This window comes from Mauremys mutica, chromosome 21 (assembly GCF_020497125.1).
Source record: "Mauremys mutica isolate MM-2020 ecotype Southern chromosome 21, ASM2049712v1, whole genome shotgun sequence".
NCBI classification, from domain to species: Eukaryota; Metazoa; Chordata; order Testudines; family Geoemydidae; genus Mauremys; species Mauremys mutica.
Genome location: NC_059092.1, coordinates 12,336,028 through 12,357,788, shown reverse-complemented (window position 1 = coordinate 12,357,788; position 21,761 = coordinate 12,336,028). Strand labels below are relative to the sequence as shown.

General features: G+C 47.9%; 1 protein-coding gene across 1 annotated transcript in view; it reads right to left on the bottom strand.

The window, feature by feature from the left end:
* The window catches only part of TNFRSF8 (TNF receptor superfamily member 8), a 53,693-nt gene that overhangs the window by 12,805 nt on the left and 19,127 nt on the right, over positions 1 to 21,761 (bottom strand). The window contains exons 4-10 of the mRNA XM_044996618.1: positions 8,271 to 8,361; positions 4,004 to 4,129; positions 1,871 to 2,026; positions 1,660 to 1,753; positions 823 to 1,202; positions 529 to 651; positions 22 to 72 (exon numbers count right to left, since the gene is read on the bottom strand). Coding sequence (XP_044852553.1) covers positions 22 to 72; positions 529 to 651; positions 823 to 1,202; positions 1,660 to 1,753; positions 1,871 to 2,026; positions 4,004 to 4,129; positions 8,271 to 8,361 — 1,021 coding nt within the window. The remainder of the gene's footprint in view (positions 1 to 21; positions 73 to 528; positions 652 to 822; positions 1,203 to 1,659; positions 1,754 to 1,870; positions 2,027 to 4,003; positions 4,130 to 8,270; positions 8,362 to 21,761) is intronic.

The following is a 21,761-nucleotide window of genomic DNA, read 5'->3' as shown; positions in this document are numbered from 1 at the left end:
CAGCCTCTATCAATCACTTACCCTGACTTGAAGATTTGGGTCTACATGTAGTGACTGGATACAGATCAAGAGCTGAGAAAATAAAGAGACACAGTGTTCAGCACCAGAGTAGCTCTGGGACATATGGAGGACTAGATCTGATCATTACCAAGGAAGATTACCCTTCCCCTCTCTTTGCTTGGGGCTATACCAGCTAACACACTCCCTGCACAACACAGACCCCAGACAACACCATTTTGTGCCGAGGAGAGACATTTTATTACCATTTCTCCCACAGCCTCTGAGAAACTCCCCACGCAGCCTATGTTTCATGGAAGCACCATCTCTTTCTTCCTCCATGAACTGCTTATAGGATTCTAACATTGAAAACCCGGAGGTCAGGATCTGCCTGGAGCCCTCACCCTGCCCTGCTGGTAGCTCTCCCCTTCTTCCCGACACACGCAATGGCCACCCAAACCTCTAGGAGAACAGGTGACACTACCACCTTGCTACAGGTTAATGAACAGCCAGAAGGCTCAGGAAACTCACTCTTCCCATTGGGTGTGAAGATCCGCCTCTTGCAAACCTTCCTTTGCCAAACCGCCAGCATACCAGCGAGAAGCACCATGCTGCAGAGAACCACCGCACCCCAGGGAACAAAGCTCCCATCACCTGCAACACAGAGCGGGCACAGGGGGTATCGTTAATAAAGCTGCATGTTCCGCAGCTAGGATTTTTTTTTAAAAAGGTATGGGAGGGTCCACAGGCAGTATGAGAGAGAAAGATGTTCCCACACCAGAACACGCCCGCAGAGCCATGCCCGCTTTCATGTGCTGCACTCACCACGTGCATTATTGGTGCTGTCACCTGTCTTGGCAGTCTCTTCTGTAGCTATATCTGAGGTAGAAGTGCCAGCTGCGTGTTTTATATCCGATCCACCGACGGGTCCCGCAGTGGTCCAGTTGGCATCGCCAGAGGCTGCGTCACTCGTGAGGATGCTGGCGCTGGTCACTGGCTTTGTGGCAGTGTGGGAATGCTGGCCTCCCACGGTCATTGGCTGCTCGTTCAGGAGCGGCACTTCTGCCCCGTCGGAATTCTTCGGCCTGTTGCTGAATTTTGCAGACAAAGAGGCGGGTGGGAGGTGGGTGGGAGGCAGGTCCATGCAGACTTGGTCGTGCGTGGAATTTCCGCTGTCCATGGCTACTTTGTTTAGCTTGGCGCAGCTGGGAAGGGGAAGGAGAACACGGAGGTTACAGGTCACAGAGTAAAAACGCACGAGGAATCCTTGGGGGAACGGAAGACAGGAGAGAGGTTACCTGAGTGATAACCACCCCCTTGCTCATTTTTGTGCCATCTGCCCTTAGTCAGAAGCTCATTCCTCCCCATTACTCCTCCCCCTGCCCCACAGGATCTCTTTAAGCCAGATGCAAATCTAACATTCATGTTCAAGTCTAACCCACTCTAGTCAAGAGAGCTCGAGGTTAGAGGGGTTCCTCCATCCCCACTCAAACCTCCCCCCGGCCATGTCGTCTGGTGTAAATAATAAGAGAAATAGGGATGCCCTCAAATCTCTGCTCACTAGCAAAAAGCTGCCCCTTGTCCCGGGGCTGGATTTGGCTAGTTTGCACCGGAAGAGCGACAGTTCTAGCTTTAGACAGCCGGTCAGAAATCTGGGCTTACTCCGTGTGGGGCTGGCAGCGTTCGGTGCTGGAGTGCCGATCAGAGAAGGTCCCCGAAGGGCATTCTTGGCAGGAGACATCAACTTCTGACGTGCCTGCAGGAAGGGGGAAAAAAAAAAGAAGTGGTCATCGAGCAGTACGTGAGACATGTCGCCCGTACCGCCCCATGGCCAAAGCCAGGGGAGACTGGCTGGCATGGGTGGGATGCTTACCTCTGGCTAGGACTCCAAATCCTGGCTTGCAGACAGTGTGGGAAATGCATCGTGCACAGCTGTTCTGAATGGCTAGCTTACAAAACAGCCCTGCTCGGCACTCACACACCCTTCTGGAATTGAAGGAGCAAGGAACTTTCTCCACAAGGTCGTATTCTGAAAGGGGGAGTGAGAAAATCAGCATGGAGGAGATGCAGGGAGAGGAGAAGAGTTGAGCAATTTCAGTCCAGGGGTCCTGGAAATCAGGGCGGGGACACAGGATAATGAGTGTTCTGTCCAGCGATAACTCAAGTCACAAGAGCAGGAGAAGTCTGCACACCAACAGGCTGGAGTCTTATCAACCAAGCAGGGATCAGGCTTGGTCAATAGCTGAATGATCTCACAAAACTAAGTGATTGGGCAACAAAATGGCAAATGAAATGTAATGTGGATAAATGTAAAGTAATGCATATTGGAAAAAATAACCCCAACTATACATACAATATGATGGGGACTAATTTAGCTACAACGAGTCAGGAAAAAGATCTTGGAGTCATCGTGGATAGTTCTCTGAAGATGTCCGCGCAGTGTACAGAGGCAATCAAAAAAGCAAACAGAATGTTAGGCATCATTAAAAGGGGGATAGAGAATAAGACTGAGAATATGGTATTGCCCTTATATAAATCCATGGTACGCCCACATCTCGAATACTGTGTTCAGATGTGGTCTCCTCACCTCAAAAAAGATATTCTAGCACTAGAAAAGGTTCAGAAAAGGGCAACTAAAATGATTAGGGGTTTGGAGAGGGTCCCCTACAAGGAAAGATTAAAGAGGCTAGGACTCTTCAGCTTGGAAAAGAGAAGACTAAGGGGGGATATGATAGAGGTATATAAAATCATGAGTGATGTTGAGAAAGTGGATAAGGAAAAGTTATTTACTTATTCCCATAATACAAGAACTAGGGGTCACCAAATGAAATTAACAGGCAGCAGGTTTAAAACAAATAAAAGGAAGTTCTTCTTCACGCAGTGCACAGTCAACTTGTGGAACTCCTTACCTGAGGAGGTTGTGAAGGCTAGGACTATAACAATGTTTAAAAGGGAACTGGATAAATTCATGGTGGCTAAGTCCATAAATGGCTATTAGCCAGGATGGGTAAGAATGGTGTCCCTAGCCTCTGTTCGTCAGGAGAGAGATCACTTGATCATTGCCTGTTAGGTTCACTCCCTCTGGGGCACCTGGCATTGGCCACTGTCGGTAGACAGATACTGGGCTAAATGGACCTTTGGTCTGATCCGATACAGCCGTTCTTATGTTCTTAATGAGAGACCTCTGGGGAAATCCCAGGTCCTGCAGGAAGTGGCACTGCTCTCCTGCCTGAGCCAAATTTTAGCTCAGGCAATTGTGTTCCATCCCCCTAAATTTTCCTGGTAGCTTCTTTTAAACATGCTAGCCTCCCTGTTCTAACCTGGTGGGTAATGTTGTTGTGCATTGTTAAACATATCTGTGCATCCCCCCAGAGGTAGCTGCAATCCCAGTAAAGCTTGCACTTCGGTTCTGCGTCTGCAAAAACTCTTTGGGATCCATTGGAGTGAAAGACACAAGAGATGGGTCCGTACCAGAACCAGACTTTGGGAGAACCAAGATGCAAATCTGAATTCAGATCCAAGCTCCTTGGCTCGTTCCTCTCTCTAACGTCATGTCACGTGGTGGGATGACTTTTCAAATCTGAACGGAGCATCCAAGTCAAGCATTCGCATGCTCAAGTTGGTGCACAAAGTAGGAAAGTAAAATAGCCCGACGTGCACTCTCCAATTCCACCACAGTCAGTGGGAGTCTTTCCATTGACTTCTGTGGGATTTGGATCAGGCCCCAAATGCAGCCTTTAGATGTCCTACTGAGATACCCAACTATACAAATGGGACTCGTTTCACGTAATGGGGATACCTTACTGCAGTGCACCTTAACTTGAAAGGTGGCTCGCATCAGCTGTGCGTCTTAGGATCAAGGACTAAGACAAGACAGCTTCCCTCGCCAGTCCAGACAGGTAGCGGAAAGGCAGGAAAGCGAGATACAGTGAAACTGGCCCAGAGAAAGCAAACCCAGAGAAGGTCTCGGCATGATGTCAGTGCAGGGGATAAGCAAAACAAATACCTGGCTTGCACGACACGCAGGCCTCGCAGTGTGGCTTCCCTTGCTCCCTGTTCAGGAAGTGCTCGGGTTCACACTGCCCGCAGTCCCAGTCGGGATCTGTGGGACACTCTTTCCGTTTATGGTAGCCTGGAAGAGAGAAAGCAAAATAAATAAGAAGCCTCTGAGCAAGGGCTCTGAGAGAAGCAGAGGGAGAGAACCATCCTGTCCAATGCTGTGCCTGCCCGGCAGCGCCCTTTGCTGGCCAAGCGTAGCTCAGAAGTGCCACGCCTCAGTTTCCTTTTCAGAGAGGCTTTTCTCTTCCAATACGACCCTGGGTTATCATCATAAACGGTTCCCATCAAAATAAAGTTCTCAGAGTCCAAGTTTCATCCTGCCCAGCCCTACCTGGCTGGAGTCTTCTACTCCGCTGCAGGCTGCTTTCTGCTCCAGCCCCAGGCGCTCCTCCTCGGAGCTGGGGGTGTAATTGATGCCACCTGTTGAGTCTCAGCTAGCTCCTTCCTCCAGCTGGCTCTTTTCCCCAGTCAGCCCTTCACTCTCCCCCTAGGAGGTTTCCCCTGCAGATCTCCCCCAGCCACTGTCTCCACTCCTTCTGAGGGAGGATAGAGTGTATATATATTTGTTTCCCTCCCAGAGCTTGTCCTGATTGGCTGAGAGAGGAGTCCTGCCCCGCCCACTCCACTAAGCTCCTGATCCCAGGCCCTTAAAGAAACAGCAGCCTGGGTTTTCCCCAAGCCTTAACTATCCCCCCTGGGGCCATCTTTCTCTCCCTCAGTACCTAGCTCTGCCTTCCCTGGGTCTCCATCCACTCTTAAAAAGTCCAAGCACTTAAAGGGACACACCACAGAACAGGTGTTGACTGACCACTAGTGCTTACTACCCTTTAGAGGACAGTCACCCGGTTACACGGACAAAGGCTCCTCAGTCCATGCGCTCACCTCCCACACAACACTCTCTGCCCGTCACCCAGGCTGCAGTAATGCTATTCCAGGGTGCAGCGCTTGGGATCATTGCCGCAGGCAGGTTACAAAGGGGACAATAGAGGCGGCTGGCAGGTCTGCAGGGAAGTGCCCCACTGCCACGCAGATTCCTCAGACAATTGCTCCTCGCTGGCTCCTTCAGGTCTATGGTAGCGACCCCCCAGGGCCGGGGCTAACCATTTTGCTGCCCTAGGTATCTGCTTTCCTCTCAACTGCTGCCAGCACCTCTGGGAGGCTGGTGCAAACGGGAGCTTGAAGGGGCAGAGCTGCACCCTCAAAAGAGTGGAAGAAGGCAAAGCTGGAGCCTCTCTGGTGCAGCTCCTGTGGGGAGCAGGGGTGGCTGGGCCAGAGGCACCTCTAAAAGGCTGGTATTCTAAGCAGCTAGGTACGTGGTCTGACAAAGGCCCTGACTATACCATGGGGATCAGAAGGGCTGCAGAAAGCTTGACCCCAGGAGTTGCTGGGAGGTGGGTAACCACACGACCACAGAGGAAGGCCCAATGGCAGCAGCAGATGCACGATGAGACATCCCAGCAGCAGCACGGGCACGGGGCACAGATTGGGAGAGAGAGAATCCAGGAAAACGGCCCACCTCTTTCTGCAGAACGCAGCCCTCCGGGCTAACGACTCGGAGGAAAACGACACACTCGCTAAACGCTCTGGCAAGCCCAGCGTGGGCGGTGCAGGTGACAGCATCAGTGCTATATTTAGGTGACTAAATGCCACCAGACAACGCCCAGCTACATGGCTTCCACCTCCCACTGTCTGAAGCCAGTCACACTAGGGTGGCGACCGCTGCAATACTGGTGCTCAGGCCTGCAACGTGGTTCTTTTAAAAAAAATAGCTATTCCCTTTAGCGACCAGCTGTGTCAGGAATTGAGGCGGAAATAATGCACTGCAGAGAGCAGGCTGAGTGTGGCTGGGGATCAGCTGACCGCCCGCCCAGGGAGTAAACTCTGCTGGCCTACTCTGGGATTCAGCTCGGAGGAATGATGGTCTGGTCTAGTGGACAGGTTCAGGGATGCAGGCATGGAGCTTAGATTGGGGGACTGGGACTAGGGTGAGCAGCCAAGGGAGGATGGTACAGGCATTTCCTAACTTTTGAGGACTTGATTTTGCAACCTTAATATCCGTTTAGTGTCATTTTTGTTATGTAGTATAGCAGGTGTAGGCAACCTCTGGCACATGTGCAGAAGGCAGCACGCGACCTGATTTTCAGTGGCACTCACACTGCCCGGGTCCTGTCCACCGCTCCGGGAGGCTCTGCATTTTAATTTAATTTTAAATGAAGCTTCTTAAACATTTTTAAAACCTTATTTACTTTACATACAACAATAGTTTAGTTATATATTATAGACATAGAAAGAGACCTTCTAAAAACGTTAAAATGTATTACTGGCACGCGAAACCTTCAATCAGAGTGAATAAATGAAGACTCGGCACAGCACTTCTGAAAGGTTGCCGATCACTGTAATATAGTATCTATTTGTCCAGGGAACATTCCTCTCTCTGATCCTTTTTTAATGCTATTCTCCCCCTAGATTTCCCCCCGCTTTCTCCTCTCTCTCTCTCTGCACCTCTTTAACTCCCAGTCTTCCTTAAGCACAACACCAACCCAACATCCTTCAGGTACAAATCAAATTTAACAACTCCAGATCTGCAGCTGCTATAAAAACGGTGAAGCCCCTTTGACGGTAACAAAGCTACACTGACATACTCCAGTTGAGGATCATAGACCCATCGGGTTAGAAGGGACCGCCAGGGTCCCGAGTCTAACCCCCTGCCCAGATGCGGGATTTGGATGGTGTAGACACAAGACAGATGGCTGTCCATCCATTTGAGTAGGTCCCAAACTGGGTAAAAGCAGCTTCCTCATCCCTAATTTCTTGTTTTACTGGAAGCAGCCTCCCTCTTCCTTATCTGTAAGGTCTCAGCTGGCCACACACAGCAGTGGGTCGCTCAGGAGCCCTGGCATAGTCTTGACATCACATGGCTACAGCGCAGGATGTCCTGCTATTGACCCAATCCAACTTCATACAAATACCCGCAGGCAAGCACAATAGCCCTGCGCGCTATCAGCCGAACGAATAAATGTCAAAAATTTCCTTTTGAGAAAAAAAAAAAGAAAAACATTTTTACAAAGAGGGAAATGCCACCAAATGCCCCGCCCACTGAACTATTTTGGCCAATGCGGCTAGCTTCAGGCATTTCCAGGACTCGGTCTCTCTAAGCCATTTCCTGTTTCTGACCACAGGGCTTGTTACTCTTCATGAGTCATGGCTAACTTCTGAGCGGCCTGCTGCCGGCGCTGAAAACAAACTGCCCACTCCCTCTCCTCTGGAACACTTTCTAAACTGTTTTGACTCTGAAGAAAGCGACAGTTTCCCCGACGCTGTTTGCTATCTTTATGGCCTGCGATTGGATGCAAATTGAGCTTCACAGTTTTACTGGACAGTTTGAAACCCTGCAGCAGCAAATCCGTGGGTCCGATTCTTGTGCAGCCGTGCAAAGTGGGTGCAAAACACCAGCAAGTCACGATGGCAGCGTTTTACACCTTCTGTCCACGTGCTCCGCACAGGTGGACGTGACCACACAAAGTGACTCAAATTCCGCGGGATGCAAATTAAGGACCCGATTGTGCAAGGCTCTGAGCACCTCCAATGAGGTGCTGAGTGTCTTATTGCTAGTGGCACAGCTCCTTGCCAGACCAAGTCCACAGGACACGTTTACACCCTGGAGATTATATTGGCCTGGCTATTCCACTGTAGTTATGCTGGCATAACCCCTACACTGACGAAAGGGGTTGTTGCATCAGTGTAGGAACACCATCTCCCCCAACGACAGCAGCTAGGTCGATGGAAGGATCCTTTTGTCAGCATAGCTACCTCTATGCTGAGGGTTAGGTCTGCATAGCTGCAGGGTGTGGGTGTGTGTGGGGGGGTGGATTTGTCACCCCCCCCCCCAACCAATGTAGCTACATTGACCTACATTTTAAGTGTAGACCAGCCTAAATGTCTGCAAGCCGCACTGACAAAACTGTCAATGCCTAAAAACGAGCAGGGGCTTATGCCCTTCATACTGCGGCTCACTGGGACGTTTGAGGGGAGGGGATCTGGAGCCAGGCCTGTTGCTCATTCATAAAGCTGCGCACTGCACATTTATGCAGGGAACAGAAAGAACCCTCCCCCACCACTACCCCCACCACTGCACGTTGCCTAGTGCATTGGCACCAGTAAGATGTGCCGGAACATTTGCCTGTTAATTGTTCCCGAGTTACAAACATACTGACCTGAGGGACATTGGTAGCAGCAGCGTTGGGAAGCTTCATCATAGAGCCAGTTCTCTAGCACATTACAGGACTGAGGTGAGGTAATCAACGTCTAGAAAATCAAAGAGACCAAAGCCAGCGTTAAAGCTCAGTGGCAGAAGCAGCCGTATTCAACGTACGGCACTTCGTAATTACCCAATATGCACCCAGTCCAGAACACAGAAAAGCCCATCTTCGTGCAGCTCTTTTCTGCGAACGAGTAGACGAGTGGAGCGTGGGAATGGGAAACTGCATTGCAACCCGTCCAGCTGCCATTTCAGTGCTCAAAAGCCTACAGTGACAAACGCGACTGCAGTACTGTCTTAGAAATGACCCCCTTCAAATCATGCCATCAAATCAAAACTCGGCTCGCATGCCACCTTTGGCACGCGTGCCCGTAGGTTGCCGACCCCTGTTCTAGAGACAGGAATACAACCAAGGATCCTGACACTTCAAATGGACTCAAGGGGCTGTCTGAGGTCACAGAATGAGGAAGGGGGCTCTCCTTGCCTCTCCTGAAGAAGCACCTTAGCTAGCTTCTACGACTAATTTAAGCAGCAGGAGGTGATGTTATTAAATCAGTCGTTTAGAGGGGAAGGTCCCTCCAGGGCTGCCCAGAGGGGGGGGACAAGTGGGGCAATTTGTCCCGGGCCCCGCAGGGGCCCCGTGAGCCCTGGCCCAGTGGTGGTCCGGGTCTTTGGCGGCATTTCGGCAGCGGGGAGCCCTTCAGTGCTGCCAAAGACGCGGAGTGACTCCACTGCCGAAATGCCACTGAAGAACCGGACCGCCGCTGGGTGACTACAAGCGCCGCAGCTCCCCCGATTTGCCCCAGGCCCCCTGAATCCTCTGGGCGGCCCTGGGTCCCTCAGGGGTCACCCTAGACTGTTTCAACTAAGACATTGTCCTGTGAAGGGGATTAGAACTAAGCCCAGTTTTTCTACCCAGTTTTAAAAAGATAAATTTAAAAAACCACAGTCAGTGGCCATATCCAAGTCCCGCCGGGCCAGCTTTTCTGTAAGTTCTCTGGAAAGTCACTGACAAGGGCAGCGCTTCCTTCCTGGCTCTCCGATGAGATCCGACTTTGGGCTGTAAGGGATGTTTAGTATCAGATCAAGTTGAGCAATGTGACTTTAAATGATTGATGCAACACTCAGCTTCTTCCACTGAATTTTCTGGAAAAAACAGATGCTTTTCATCATTTAATTAAATGAGAGGGTTTTTACAAAGTTTAAAATATTGAACATACAGGACCAGATTTGGCTCGTAGTTGCTACTGCATAAATCTGGAGTATGGACTTATTCCAGATTTGACTGAGAGCAGAATCTGGCCCACTGCCTAATAACGACTGTGATAAATTATTGCACGTCTGCAAACAAATGTGACTCAATTACTTAATACCTCATTTTCCCACAAGAGGGCAGCTGCCTGCCACTTTAAGCTTATTCACTGCCTGAAGTCCACAACCTCTCAGATTGAGCTGCTGCCAAGGCCAGGTCTGAAAATGACACAGCATAGTAACACACAATCCACCCACCATTACCACTCTGCGGCCAGCACAGTAGCGCTGCTGCCTTCGTTATCCTCTACGCAAAATCCCAAAGTGCTCCAAGTTCGTAGAAAACTTTGTAAAATGGTTCCTTAAAATCAAGGCACGGTTTCTCTACCATGGAACGGCTCTTTCTGCTGACCCAGCCTTCCTATTTCTTGGCCGTCCACCAAGCATCACGGAGGGTTTGTCACTTATGCTGTGTCATGAGCATGAACTTTACTCATCAAGCCTTTTCCACTGTCAGCTCGGTGGCAGCAGACATCCCATTTTTGACTCAGACCTTGGCTGGCCTCCCCTTTTCATTCCCTCAGCTATTAGTTCCTACTTCAACCAGTCAACGGCAGCGCAGCATGGTCGAGTTCTGTTATCGTAGAATCTTGGGCCTGGTCTACACTGGGGGGGGGAGGGGGAAATCAATATAAGATACGCAACTTCAGCTACGAGAATAGCATAGCTGAAGTCCACGTATCTTAGATCGACTTACCTCCCGTCCTCAAGGCGCAGGATCAATGGCCACGGCTCCCCCGTTGACTTCGTTTCTCGCCCTGGTGGAGTTCCCGAGTCAACGGCAGAGTGTTCGGGAATCAATTTATTGCCTCTAGACAAGATGCAATAAATTGATCCCCACCAATCTGGTGAGTAGTGTGGCCATACCCATAGAATCTCAGCGTTGGAAGGGACCTCAGCTAGTCCAACCCCCTGCTCAAAGCAGAACCAATCCCCAGATAGATTTTTGCCCCAGATCCCTAAATGGCCCCCTCAAGGATTGAACTCACAACCCTGGGTTTAGCAGACCAATGCTCAAAGCATTGAGCCAGCCCTCCATCTGTGTTAAGTGTGATGAACGGAACAATGGCCCTTGAGAAGTGACTCCTGGGGCACTAGCACTGGCCGTGCAGTTTGCCTCACATCCCCAGTCCCTGTAGTAGCAGCGAGCCATTTATGCCTGATCAAGGCAGAAAATGAATGATATAAGCAAAACTGACAGCAGAGAAACGACGTGGGCTTCGCTTCTTTGACATGTACCAGGGTTTCTATAACCTCGGTTTCAGAATTTCACACTTCTGATGTCAAAAACGTACAGTGATAACCACAAGGTTGTGTGGGACGAAGGCAAGTGTGTGTCCAAAGCCGACTGGCGGGCCTCGGAGCCAGTGGCGTGAAGGCGTTTGGGGTTGAGAGCGGCATGTTAAAAATGACAAAGCCAGCTGGGTGTACGTGTGAACTGCAGGCTTGGGGAAGGTGGGGGTCAGAGTTACACACGGCAAAGTGAGTCTACAGGCAGCAAGGATGGTGTAATTTACACCTTCTTCTGGCCTCTCAGTTTGCTGATGTATAAGAGGGTCTCACTATAAACTGATGTAACACACTCAGGGACAGAAGGTGTGAATTACCTCATTTTAGCTGCCTTTAACCAGGCGTGCCCATGTGTCACTTTCAAACCCCCCCCCCCACGCATTTGCTCTAATTACAGCCCTGGATCTACATTAAAGAGTTGGTTGGTTTGATTTTTTTTCCTTTTTGAAACGAGTTCAGTGTTTTCAACCGGGGTTAGTGGCCTAGAAATAAACCTCAGTGCTTTGAGAGAGCAGAAGAGAGATGGATCACAGAGAACAGACAACGAAGCTAAATTACTTTGCCCAACCAGTTTAAAAGGGAAGTGATTCTCTGGGGAATCCAAAAAGAGCAGAGGAGGCAGGATCCAAGGTGCTGCTAGAAATGATCTTTCGAGGTTAGTGATACTCAGATCTCAGTGTTTCAGGAGTCAAATTAGCAATCAGCATTACCCCAAAGAGCCAAGTTGTGTTCATCTATTGTTTCATTTACTATAGTACGATTCATACTTAAACACTATGACGGGAAATTAAATAACTAAACTACCGGTATTATTTTCACAGCAAAATGACTGACCAAGTATTATTTTATCAACGACAATCGGTTAACATAGTAAACGCATCCTGACTGGTTAATCATTAAATCACACAGTGTTTTAATATCATAGGCGGCAAAAAGTCGCAGGAGACACAGAAAAGAGCCGCTTGCAGATCATGAGCCTCGGTCTGAGTATCACTGTTCTACGTTTAAAGCCCAAGCCCCTTGGTCTGTATAATTTGAAACATGGTACAGAAACCTACTGAGGCACTGCTATTTCTGCCAGAGGGACAGAGCAAAGATTTCTTGATGCTAACAGCCCTAGATATTAAACCAATGTCTCTAATTGACTCAGACATTTCCAAAGCTGTAGACTGAAGGCACTGGCTCCTCAAATGAAATCAAGGCCAGTGTTTAAACCTCTGCCTTCCAAGCAAAAATAGAAGCCAGTGCAGTCCCACATCAGAGGGCAGAATTCATCATACCTGATTTCTTAGCCACCCTCAGCCCTCCAAGTGCCACTCTCAGACCCTGTTCTGAAGCAATTCTAGCACAAGTGCTGCCTTTAGGTTACATTTCCACAAGGGCCCATCAAATTTTTTCCGTCAAGACTTATTTTGTGCCGAAAATTGAGTTTTCAACTGAACTAAAATGTTCATAGAAAGTGACTGCTTTCCTCAAAAATGTTTGATTTTTTTATTGTCAAATAACTAAAAATCAAAAAGTAGCTGCCAAAAAAATATCAGTTTTTTGAGGAAAAGTCAAAATTCTCCACACACAAAAATTGATGAAGATGATTTTTTTTCCATTTGTCGTCAAAAGTTTCTTCAGAGAAAGAAACAATTCCAGCCAGCTCTAATTTTTACTATCCTTTCGTGAGAACTTATGCATGGAAGAAAGAGAGAGAGAGATGACACGATACAGGTGGGCAAATTCATATCCTCACTGCAGCTCAGAAAATGCTAGTTAAGGTGCCACCTTTCTGGCTTTTCTAATCCAATCAGGTTTTATAGATCATGGGTGTGTTTGGGCGGAAGGATACATTTCGGATTAACAATAATATTTTGCACTCACACCATACTTTTCACCTGTGGATCTCAAAGCATTTTACTTGGGTGATTTAGCATTATTACCCTCATTTTATAAGTGGTGAAACTGAGGCACAGAGAGGCGAGCAAGCCAATGACAGAGCCAGGTGTAGAACCCAGATTTCCTGATTCCCAGCCCCTTGGCCTGCCCACTGCATCACTGTGCCTAGTAGAGAGCATCACGGAGGGTAGTGCTGAGAATTCTAGCTTTTTATTTTTTTTAATGGAGGTTAGGCTAAATCAAAATTCTAGTACCCATATAATTAAGTGACATTTCATGTGCTTTCTTGATTTGACTATTATATTGGACCATTGTCCATTGTATGCAAATAGCCAACATGTATGTGATTTCCCACATTCCAAGGTAGGTTTTCTGGAGACTACCCCCGGTACTTCTTTTTCCCCTTTATCCTGAGCGCCATGTAGCGGCCCCTCACTTTCTGATTAAGGAAGGCTAGACATTGCTCCTGCAGGAGTCCTCCAGCCCAGTCTGGTGGGACCGCAAGGCATTTTCTTGCATAATGTCCACTCCTCCTCTGCCGCCCGGGGATGGAATGTCTCATGCTAGACCCTGAATCATGAAATGTTTGCAATGCAGATTAAGAAAGACTTTTTTAAAAACAGCAGAGCTATTTCCAATGGGCTGACCGCAGACTTCCATGGAATCACAAAAAAGATTATGAAAGCAGTTTTGAGTGACTTCTCAGGAAAATAACTGTCAGAGGCCATCTCTGTTTTCAGTGGCAAGCATGAGTGTTTTGCTTAAATACTGCAGTCAAAATGTGGGGTGAAGAGAAATCCCTGACCACATAATAAGCAGCGGGGAGGGATAGCTCAGTGGTTTGAGCATTGGCCTGCTAAATTCAGGGTTATAAATTCAATCCTTGAGGAGGCCATTTAGGGAACGGGGGTAAAAATCCGTCTGGGGGTTGGACTAGCTGACCTCCTCAGGTCCCTTCCAACCCTGATATTCTACTTAAATAAATATAGTAGATCCTCCTGCTTAGCAAAAAGAATGCCCAAACTATACCAACCCATAAGAAACAACCTTTCTTTAGGAAAATAACCAAAAAGTACAAATGCAAAACAAGATTAAAATCAAAGACTTAAACCAAGGTTTCCTATTTCCTTATTTAAATCATGATAAAAAAGGGTGATTTAAATCAATCCACCCTCTTGGCCCTATCACTTTGTGACCATAGGTCAGTAACTTAAGAGCTCTGTGACTCAGTTTACCCATTAGAAAAGAAGTCTCTTATTATTTTTATCTGCATGGTGGTCATTCCTTCCCCCTGGGGCTGTGGAAAGGATTCATTACTTAGTGTTTGTTCAGCGTTTTTAAGATAAAAAGCATTGCATATGTGTTAAAGCTTATAATATCAGGGCATGGCACATGTTGCATGTACAGCCAAAATACCCATTACAAAATTCTTTTATCCCCGTACACGTTTCTGGCCTTCTTATGGATCATGTGAAGCCAGCTACTCCTCTGGCACAGAGGGCAAATCACCTGAAAACACAACTGCACTGTGCTGATCCATGCAGTGCTCCATGACAGCTAAAAAGGACCTCTTCTCTCCACTGCGTGAAGAGCAGATTGCTTGGTTCCACCAAGCCTTGATCAGGTTTCGACGGTGGCGCTGGAGATGCTTGGGTCTTGTCCGCACTAGCAGTTAAACTTTTCAGCGCCAGTGCAGGGGGAGCAGCCACTGTCAGCAATAGGTCAATTTCCTAAAGCAGACGGGACCTTTGTCCAGGGAAGCTGTTTTAGCACCTTGCCAGGAAAAATCCCCATATCTAAGCCCAACCTGCTAAAGGGGTACTAATATGGTATCCTTAGCCAAAGATACCAGGGGCCAAGGTAATGAATTTACGGCGTTGGGACTGTCTGGAGGCGGATTGTATCACTCCGCCCTGTCTACGTGAGGAAAATTCTGAGAAAATTTCCCATCAGTAGCAGTGACATTGATCGCCCTGGACACACTGTGTCACTTAGAACTGGCCTGAGCTCGGTTACGTGAGATGTGTTGACAGCGGTTGCAGCCGCAGGAGCCTTGTCTGCTTTCCCTAAGACCTGTTCACTGGGAACCAACAGTGGTATTTTTTTCTCTTTTAAATTTCCCCTAATGTGAGCTAGGCCCTAGAAAGCTCAATGATCATCTTCCAGAGGAGAGGGAATCACAGGGGATCATTCACATGCCAGCTAAGTTTGTACAAGGTTTGTACAAGGACTAAACAAAAATCATTCCTGTTGGGGGAAGAGCGATCGACGGTGCAAACGAATACCCTATTTACGCAAGTTTCTAATGCATCCATGGCGGGTAGGATCTCAACACAAATAATAATCCCTAATGTCCTTATAGGTGTTAAAGGGTCCAAGCATGGGGAAAACATGCATCTTGTAAAATAGTAAGAAACTTGGGAAATGCAGTACAGGGCCGGCTTTATGAAGAGTGGGGCCCAATTTGAATACCCGGCGGCGGTCCGGGGCTTCAGCGGCACCGCCGGCACTTCGGCAGCGGGAGGTCCACTCTGGGTCTTCCATGGCACTGAAAGACCCCCCGCCGCCGAAATGCTGCCGAAGCCCCGGAGCGGACCCCCCCGCCGCTGAAATGCTGCCAAAGCCCCGGAGCAGACCCCCCCCCGCCGCCGAAATGCTGCCGAAGACCCGGAGCGGACTCCCCTGCTGCCAAAATGCCACCGAAGGCCCGGAGCAGAGCCCCCCACTGCTGAAATGCCACCGAAGCCCCGGAGCGGACCCCCCCTTGCCACCGAGTGAGTTAAAAAACATGTAAAAGACGCCTAAGGCGTGGGGCCCTCTTAGGCTCGGGGGAATTGGCTTAAAGCCGGCCCTGATGCAGTAGATCTAATATACTTGGACTGCAGCAAAGCATTTGACATGGTAGCACATAGGAAACGTAGCTAAATGAGAGAAGATGGGGATTAGTAAAGGAACGGCGAGGTGGTCAAGAAACCGACTAAAGGGGAGAAGACACTGGGTTGTGCTGAAAGGTGAATTCCCAGCCGGAAGGGAGGTTACTAGTGGAGTTCCTCATGGGCTAGTCTTGGGACCGATCTTATTCAGTACTTTTATTAATGACCTTGGCAGAAAAAGTAGGAGCGTGCTCGTGAAATGTGCTGATGGTGCAGAGGAGGAGCGGAATATTACACAAGAAGGCCTGGATGAGCTTGAAGACTGGTGTGACAGAAATGGAATACAATTCAACAGGACAAAGGGTAAGGTCATGCACCTACAGTCTAACCAGAAGAATTTCCGCTATACGCTATGGACTCATCAGTTGGGAGTGAGAGGGAGAGAGACCAACCTGCGTGCGTGCGTTGACCACAGGATGACCATGAGCCACCAATGTGATGCGGCTATGAAACAGCCTAGGTTTGCATTTGCGGTTATCAGATGAGGCATTTCTAGCAGAGATAGGGACGTATTAGTGCCACTGTACTAGGTACTGGTAGGACCTCATATGGAAACCTGTATAATTCTGGCCACCCATGTTCAAGAAAGAGGAGTTCAAGCTGGAACAAGTGCAGAGAAGAGCTACTAGGATGATCAAGGGAATGGAGGGCCTCTCTTATGAGAGGCGACTGGAAGAGCTTGGTGGGTTTAGCTTAGCACAGTGAAGACTGAGAGGGGATCTGATTGTCCTCTAGAACTACATCAGGTGGTAAACACCAGGGGCAGTGAAGCTATTAAAGTTAAAGGACAATGTTGGCACAAGAACAAATGGGGATAAACTGGCCATGAAAAAAATTCAAGCTGGAAAGTAGAAGGTTTCTAATCATCAGAGGACTAAGTCTGGTAACAGCCGCCCAACAGAAGTTGTGGGGGCAAGCAACTTAATTAGTTTTAAGAGCAAGCTGAACAAATTGATGACTGGGATTGTATGATGGGGCGGCTTGTCATGGTGGCTGACAAGGCTCGGGGGCCATGATGGTTCATGTATGATGTCCCTAAGATCTCATGCTTCAGGGCTGCAGTCAGTCACCTCCAGGTTCACTTGGGAGTCTCTCAATCAATTCCCTGCCCTTGCAGGGGTCTCAGGCATTGGTGCACTCCCATTCTCTGCCTAACATATAATAGTTCAGCCTCCTGTGGGCTGAAATACTTTGGTCTATTTCATTGTTGGGTTTAGTGCACAGGAGCTGGGTGGTGTTGAAGGCCTGTGATATACAGGAGGTTGGACTGCATGATCTGGTCATCCCTTGTGGTTTATGGCTTGGCAGGGTAGGATAGGAGGATTTAATTACAGCATAGCAGAAGGCAGATGATCTAGAGAGCTTGGTCAAGTCACACCATTGCTCTGTGCCTCAGTTTCCCCATCTGTAATGGGGACACTGGTAATGACACTGACCTCCTTTACAAGGCATTTTGAGACCAACAGATGAAAATCATTTTATAAGGACTAGTTATGATCACAGAAAGGAAAAAGGGCCCTTTGCCAGTTACTCTTTCTGGAGATACGTTGGTCCTTCTCTCATCCCCCCTTCCCCTCCTCCCAGCCTCACCAAGCCTGCCGAAGAGGAGGATTTCCCCATTTGTTATATTGTCCTTAAGTCTTTATAAACAAGTCACACAATGAGTGTGGGAACCATCAAATGCAGATTCTGTTCTGAGATGGGTTTCATCCCGTCCTGACTCATTGTTATTAATATCACTAATAACTGATTATTTCAGAGCAGATATGGTCTTATTCAATAAAGACGCTTTGTTAGCTAAAAACTCAAGGTAAAGATTTGACTTAGCTGGCCCCATGGCTCATATTTAGCTCTTGAAATGAAGCGGAGGGGAAATCTAAGGTGTCAACCAAGCTCTATAAACCTCAAAACTATCACCTTCTTGCGAAGCAGCTTGCCGGGGGACCTACCCGTCAGACACGCCTGTGACTCTAGAACCTCTGTTCAGGGGACCCCTAAAAAGAAAGCGAAGATGGCAAACATATTCCGGGGAACCACTCCACCTCTCACCCGACTTGGATCATTCATTCTTCATGGACCCTATGATCTTAATAATAATTAATATATGGAGATACACCTATCTCATAGAACTGGAAGGGACCCCGAAAGGTCATCAAGTCCAGCCCCTGCCTTCACTAGCAGGACCAAGTACTGATTTTGCCCCAGATCCCTCAGTGGCCCCCTCAAGGATTGAACTCACAACCCTGGGTTTAGCAGCCCAATGCTCAAACCGCTGAGCTATCCCTCCCTTGCAGGTGGTGAGGGTTGATTAGTCAGCTGGAGAAGATTCACTTCGTAAGTTTTACCCCTTGTTTCTTACGTCATAAAGTACAACCTCTGTATGAGAACTTTCACTTCTGCCCCCCTCCCCCCTCTTCTCTCCTGTTAACGTCTAGACACATTGACGAGTGCAGTGTAATATAACTGGTTTGCGTTTTCAACACTGCACGTGGGTTGGCTTTATCGGGGAAACCTCTTGTGAGCTTCAAAAGCCAAATTAAACTGCTTCCCTCAGCTGTGAAAGGTACAGAATGAAAACATGGTAACCTCAAACTCTTTTTAATCTTCAGTATCTCTCTCCCCTTTCGTCTTTTGACTGTGTTTCCTTCCCCCATTGTCATCTCTGAACCTCAGTGGGGAGGCAAATTGAACTCAGCATCTTTGGTCATATGAATCCAAAGAGCTGTTCCAATTCCAGTGGGCATGTTAACATCAGTAGCAACCATCACCCAAGCTTGGGTATCACAACTGTTCCTGAAGGCAAGAAGAAGGAGGAGGAGGATGAAATGGCACATTTCCCCATTCAAAGGACCAGCCACTCCCAATGAAAAAGCTTCAGTTTGATCTCAGTGACATACAAGACTTACCAGCTCTGAAAGAGAAAATATATTAAGTTATACAACTTCCAGCCTTCTTCAGCTGCAGCCTAGGGCTAAACACAGCTAACAACAGTTTGCAAATTCTTGTGTGGGCAGAATATGCCATTGTGTTAGTCATGTCACAGCATGACTAAAAGTTCAAGTATAAACATGCCACCCCCATGTTTAGGGTCAGAAGCTGGGAGGAGTGTGGACAGTGGCTCTTCCTTATCCCCAGATGTGGTTGTGAGCAGGATGGAGGTGGAGGTGTTTTTCCCCCTCAGAGTGGACTAGCAGCGAGCACACAGAGACTCGACTCAGCTAGCGGACCACTGCGCTTAGGGCCCAATCCTGCTCACAGGGTAGCCAGAGAAAGTTTTATCACTTCAGTGGGAGCAGGATGAGGCCCCAACAGAGCAATAGAACCCACAAGCCCATAATAAATTTGAGACTATCTTGAATATTAGAAGGAGCCCAGAACTCAGCGATTCCCCTGAGCAGTAAGTTGGATGGATCTCAAAGATCAGTGCTGTTTACAAGGGAGCTAGATCCTATTTTCAACTGCAAGATAATAAAGACCAATGAAATAAAATTAAGGAAAAAAATCAAAATGCACCAGTACAAAATGGGGAATAACGGGTTAGGCAGCCGTACTGCAGAAAAGGATCTGGGGGTTACAGTGGGTCTCAGATCGAATCTAAGCCAACAGTGTAATGGTACTGTGAAAAAGGCAAAGGTCATTCTGGGATGTGTCATCATATGTAAGACATGGGACGTAACTGTCTCACTCTGCCGCAGCTGGGGTAATGCATCCAATTTGGGGCACAACCCTATAAGCAAGGTGTGAACAAGTTGAAGAGTCCAGAGGAGAGCAACAAAAATGATAAATGGCTTAGGAAAACCTGCCCTAGAATGAAAGGTTGAAGGAACTGGGCATGTTTAATCTAGAGAAGAGAAGGCTGAGGGAGGACATAACAGTCTTCAAATATGTTAGAGGTTGTCTTAAAGAGGACAGTGACTGACTGTTCTCCATGTCCAGAAAGAGCAGGATAATCAGTAATGGGTTTAATCTGCTGCAAGGGACATTTAGGTTGGTATGACACAGAGATTCTCTACTCTTTGTTCAGCAACTTTTGTCAGAACTGACATAGTCACTAACACACTGTAGTTGCAATATATACCCACAAGGTGGCATGCAATACATCACTGGAAAACTAATAATTCACTGATCCTTAATATTCTTGTGTGGTGTCTGTAGATACAAAGAGTTATAGCTATGTGCTAGAAATATGGTCTTAAAATGTGCTTGGCAAGAAATGCGTAAGCACAGTGAGCCTTAGACAAAGGGATGTGTATTTGCTTGTCTTGGTCATCAGGCGAAGACAGATGATACCATCTATATAAAAAAGGTAAACAAAGCCCTCAGACTAGAGCGTGAGGGAGATATCTCTGTCTTTATAATTAAGAGGCTCTGTACCCCAAATGATAAACAATGAATGCTACTATAGAAGCGTATCCAGTAAGATCTTTTATGACAGCCTGTAGCCTGCTGGAGATTAATATAATGGTGCAATGTATGCATTAACGCTACATGAGGAATTATGGATACTCACTGATGTTATGCTTCGAAGTCTGTGACCAAACACAGGGAGAAACAGATTTTCTCCCAGAGAGGAGGGAAGGCAGCTGTCTACCTCTCTCCAATGTAAATTAAGCATTATGGAATCAAAACAATGGAAGCCTCATTTAGATACCAATCAGCAGGGAGATGAGAGGTACAGCAGGAGACGTTCCTGCTTCTTGAAACAGGATCAATGAATTCTGAGAAGACAGCCTGGCATCTGCATCCCCCCACCGCCCCCCAGGCAGAAGAGGCGGGGCTGACTTTTCAAAGAAGAAATTTCAGAGGTTTACTGAACTTCAAAAACAAAGGGAGAGGCCCCCATAGTTGTCCATCACTTGGAGGATTCAAGTGGCCAGAGCTCTTGAAATCACAGAACGTTGGGTCCTTCAACCAGGGAGGCTGAATTTAGGCAAAGATTGTAACTTGCTAAAATTAAGTTTTAATCTTAGAAGCGTATTTTTGCTTTTGTTTCTTTGTAACCCCTCCTGTCTTTACTCCTAAGATTCGGTATCACTTAAACTTTCTGTTTAATAAATTTGTTCTACTTTTACTGTAAACCAATTCAGGGCTGTGATTGAAATAAGAGCGTGTTTGTCAAGCCCCAGTTAAATTAATGAGCTGCAATGTCTTGTCTCTTTAAAGGAGCTATGAACGTAATAACCTCCGTGAGTGTTCAGTGAAAGGGCTGGGCACCGTAGGGAGATAGCTCTGGGGAACTTGGGAATCAGGCTTCAGTGTTTATTACCTGCAAGACAAGGACTGGACTGATGAAGTCCTGAAAGGTTTGCTGGCAAGACACATAAGCTGATGTGTCACACAGTTTAACAATAGCAAAACTCTCCCTCGCTGAAGCTGAGAGGGGTAGGTGGTGACTCAGCTCTGGGAACCCCAGCAGCTGCTCTGAAGGAAATTCAGGACGAGAGGCTGTGGGGTGACTCCACAAACAGTAACTGGGTGGTGGAAGCCAGGGTGGGACCTGCAGGCTTGCTGGTGTCAGGGCTGTGAGTCACAGCAGCAGAGCATTTAAGGCACCCAGAGTCACAGGGCAAGGGGTGACACAACCCCTTTCTGGTCTGGGTTGAGCCCCAAAGCCTCACAGTTGGATATTAGGACAAACTCTGTCGCTATGAGGATAGTTAAGCCCTGGCACGGGTTACCTCAGCAGGCCGTGGAATCCCTTGCACTGGAGGTTCAGAACAGATTAGACCAGTGGGTCCCAAAGTGGGTTTGTGAACCCCTGGGGGTTCACGGAATGTTACAGGGGGTTCTCGGGAAAAAAATTTCCTAATGGCAGACAGAGCTGTCCCTAGGGACCCTGGGCAGCTCGGGGCCAGCAGCCCAGAGCCGTGGGGACTTCCAAGAGCTAAACAGCTCAAAGCAAGCGTCTCTATCACGCTGAGGAGATTGAAACTTCAAGACTCCTTATACGAAGTAGAAAGGGAGGTGGATATTTTCTGCTGTTTTTAAAATGTAATAGGTTGCTAGTGGGTTGTTGTTTTTTTAATTAT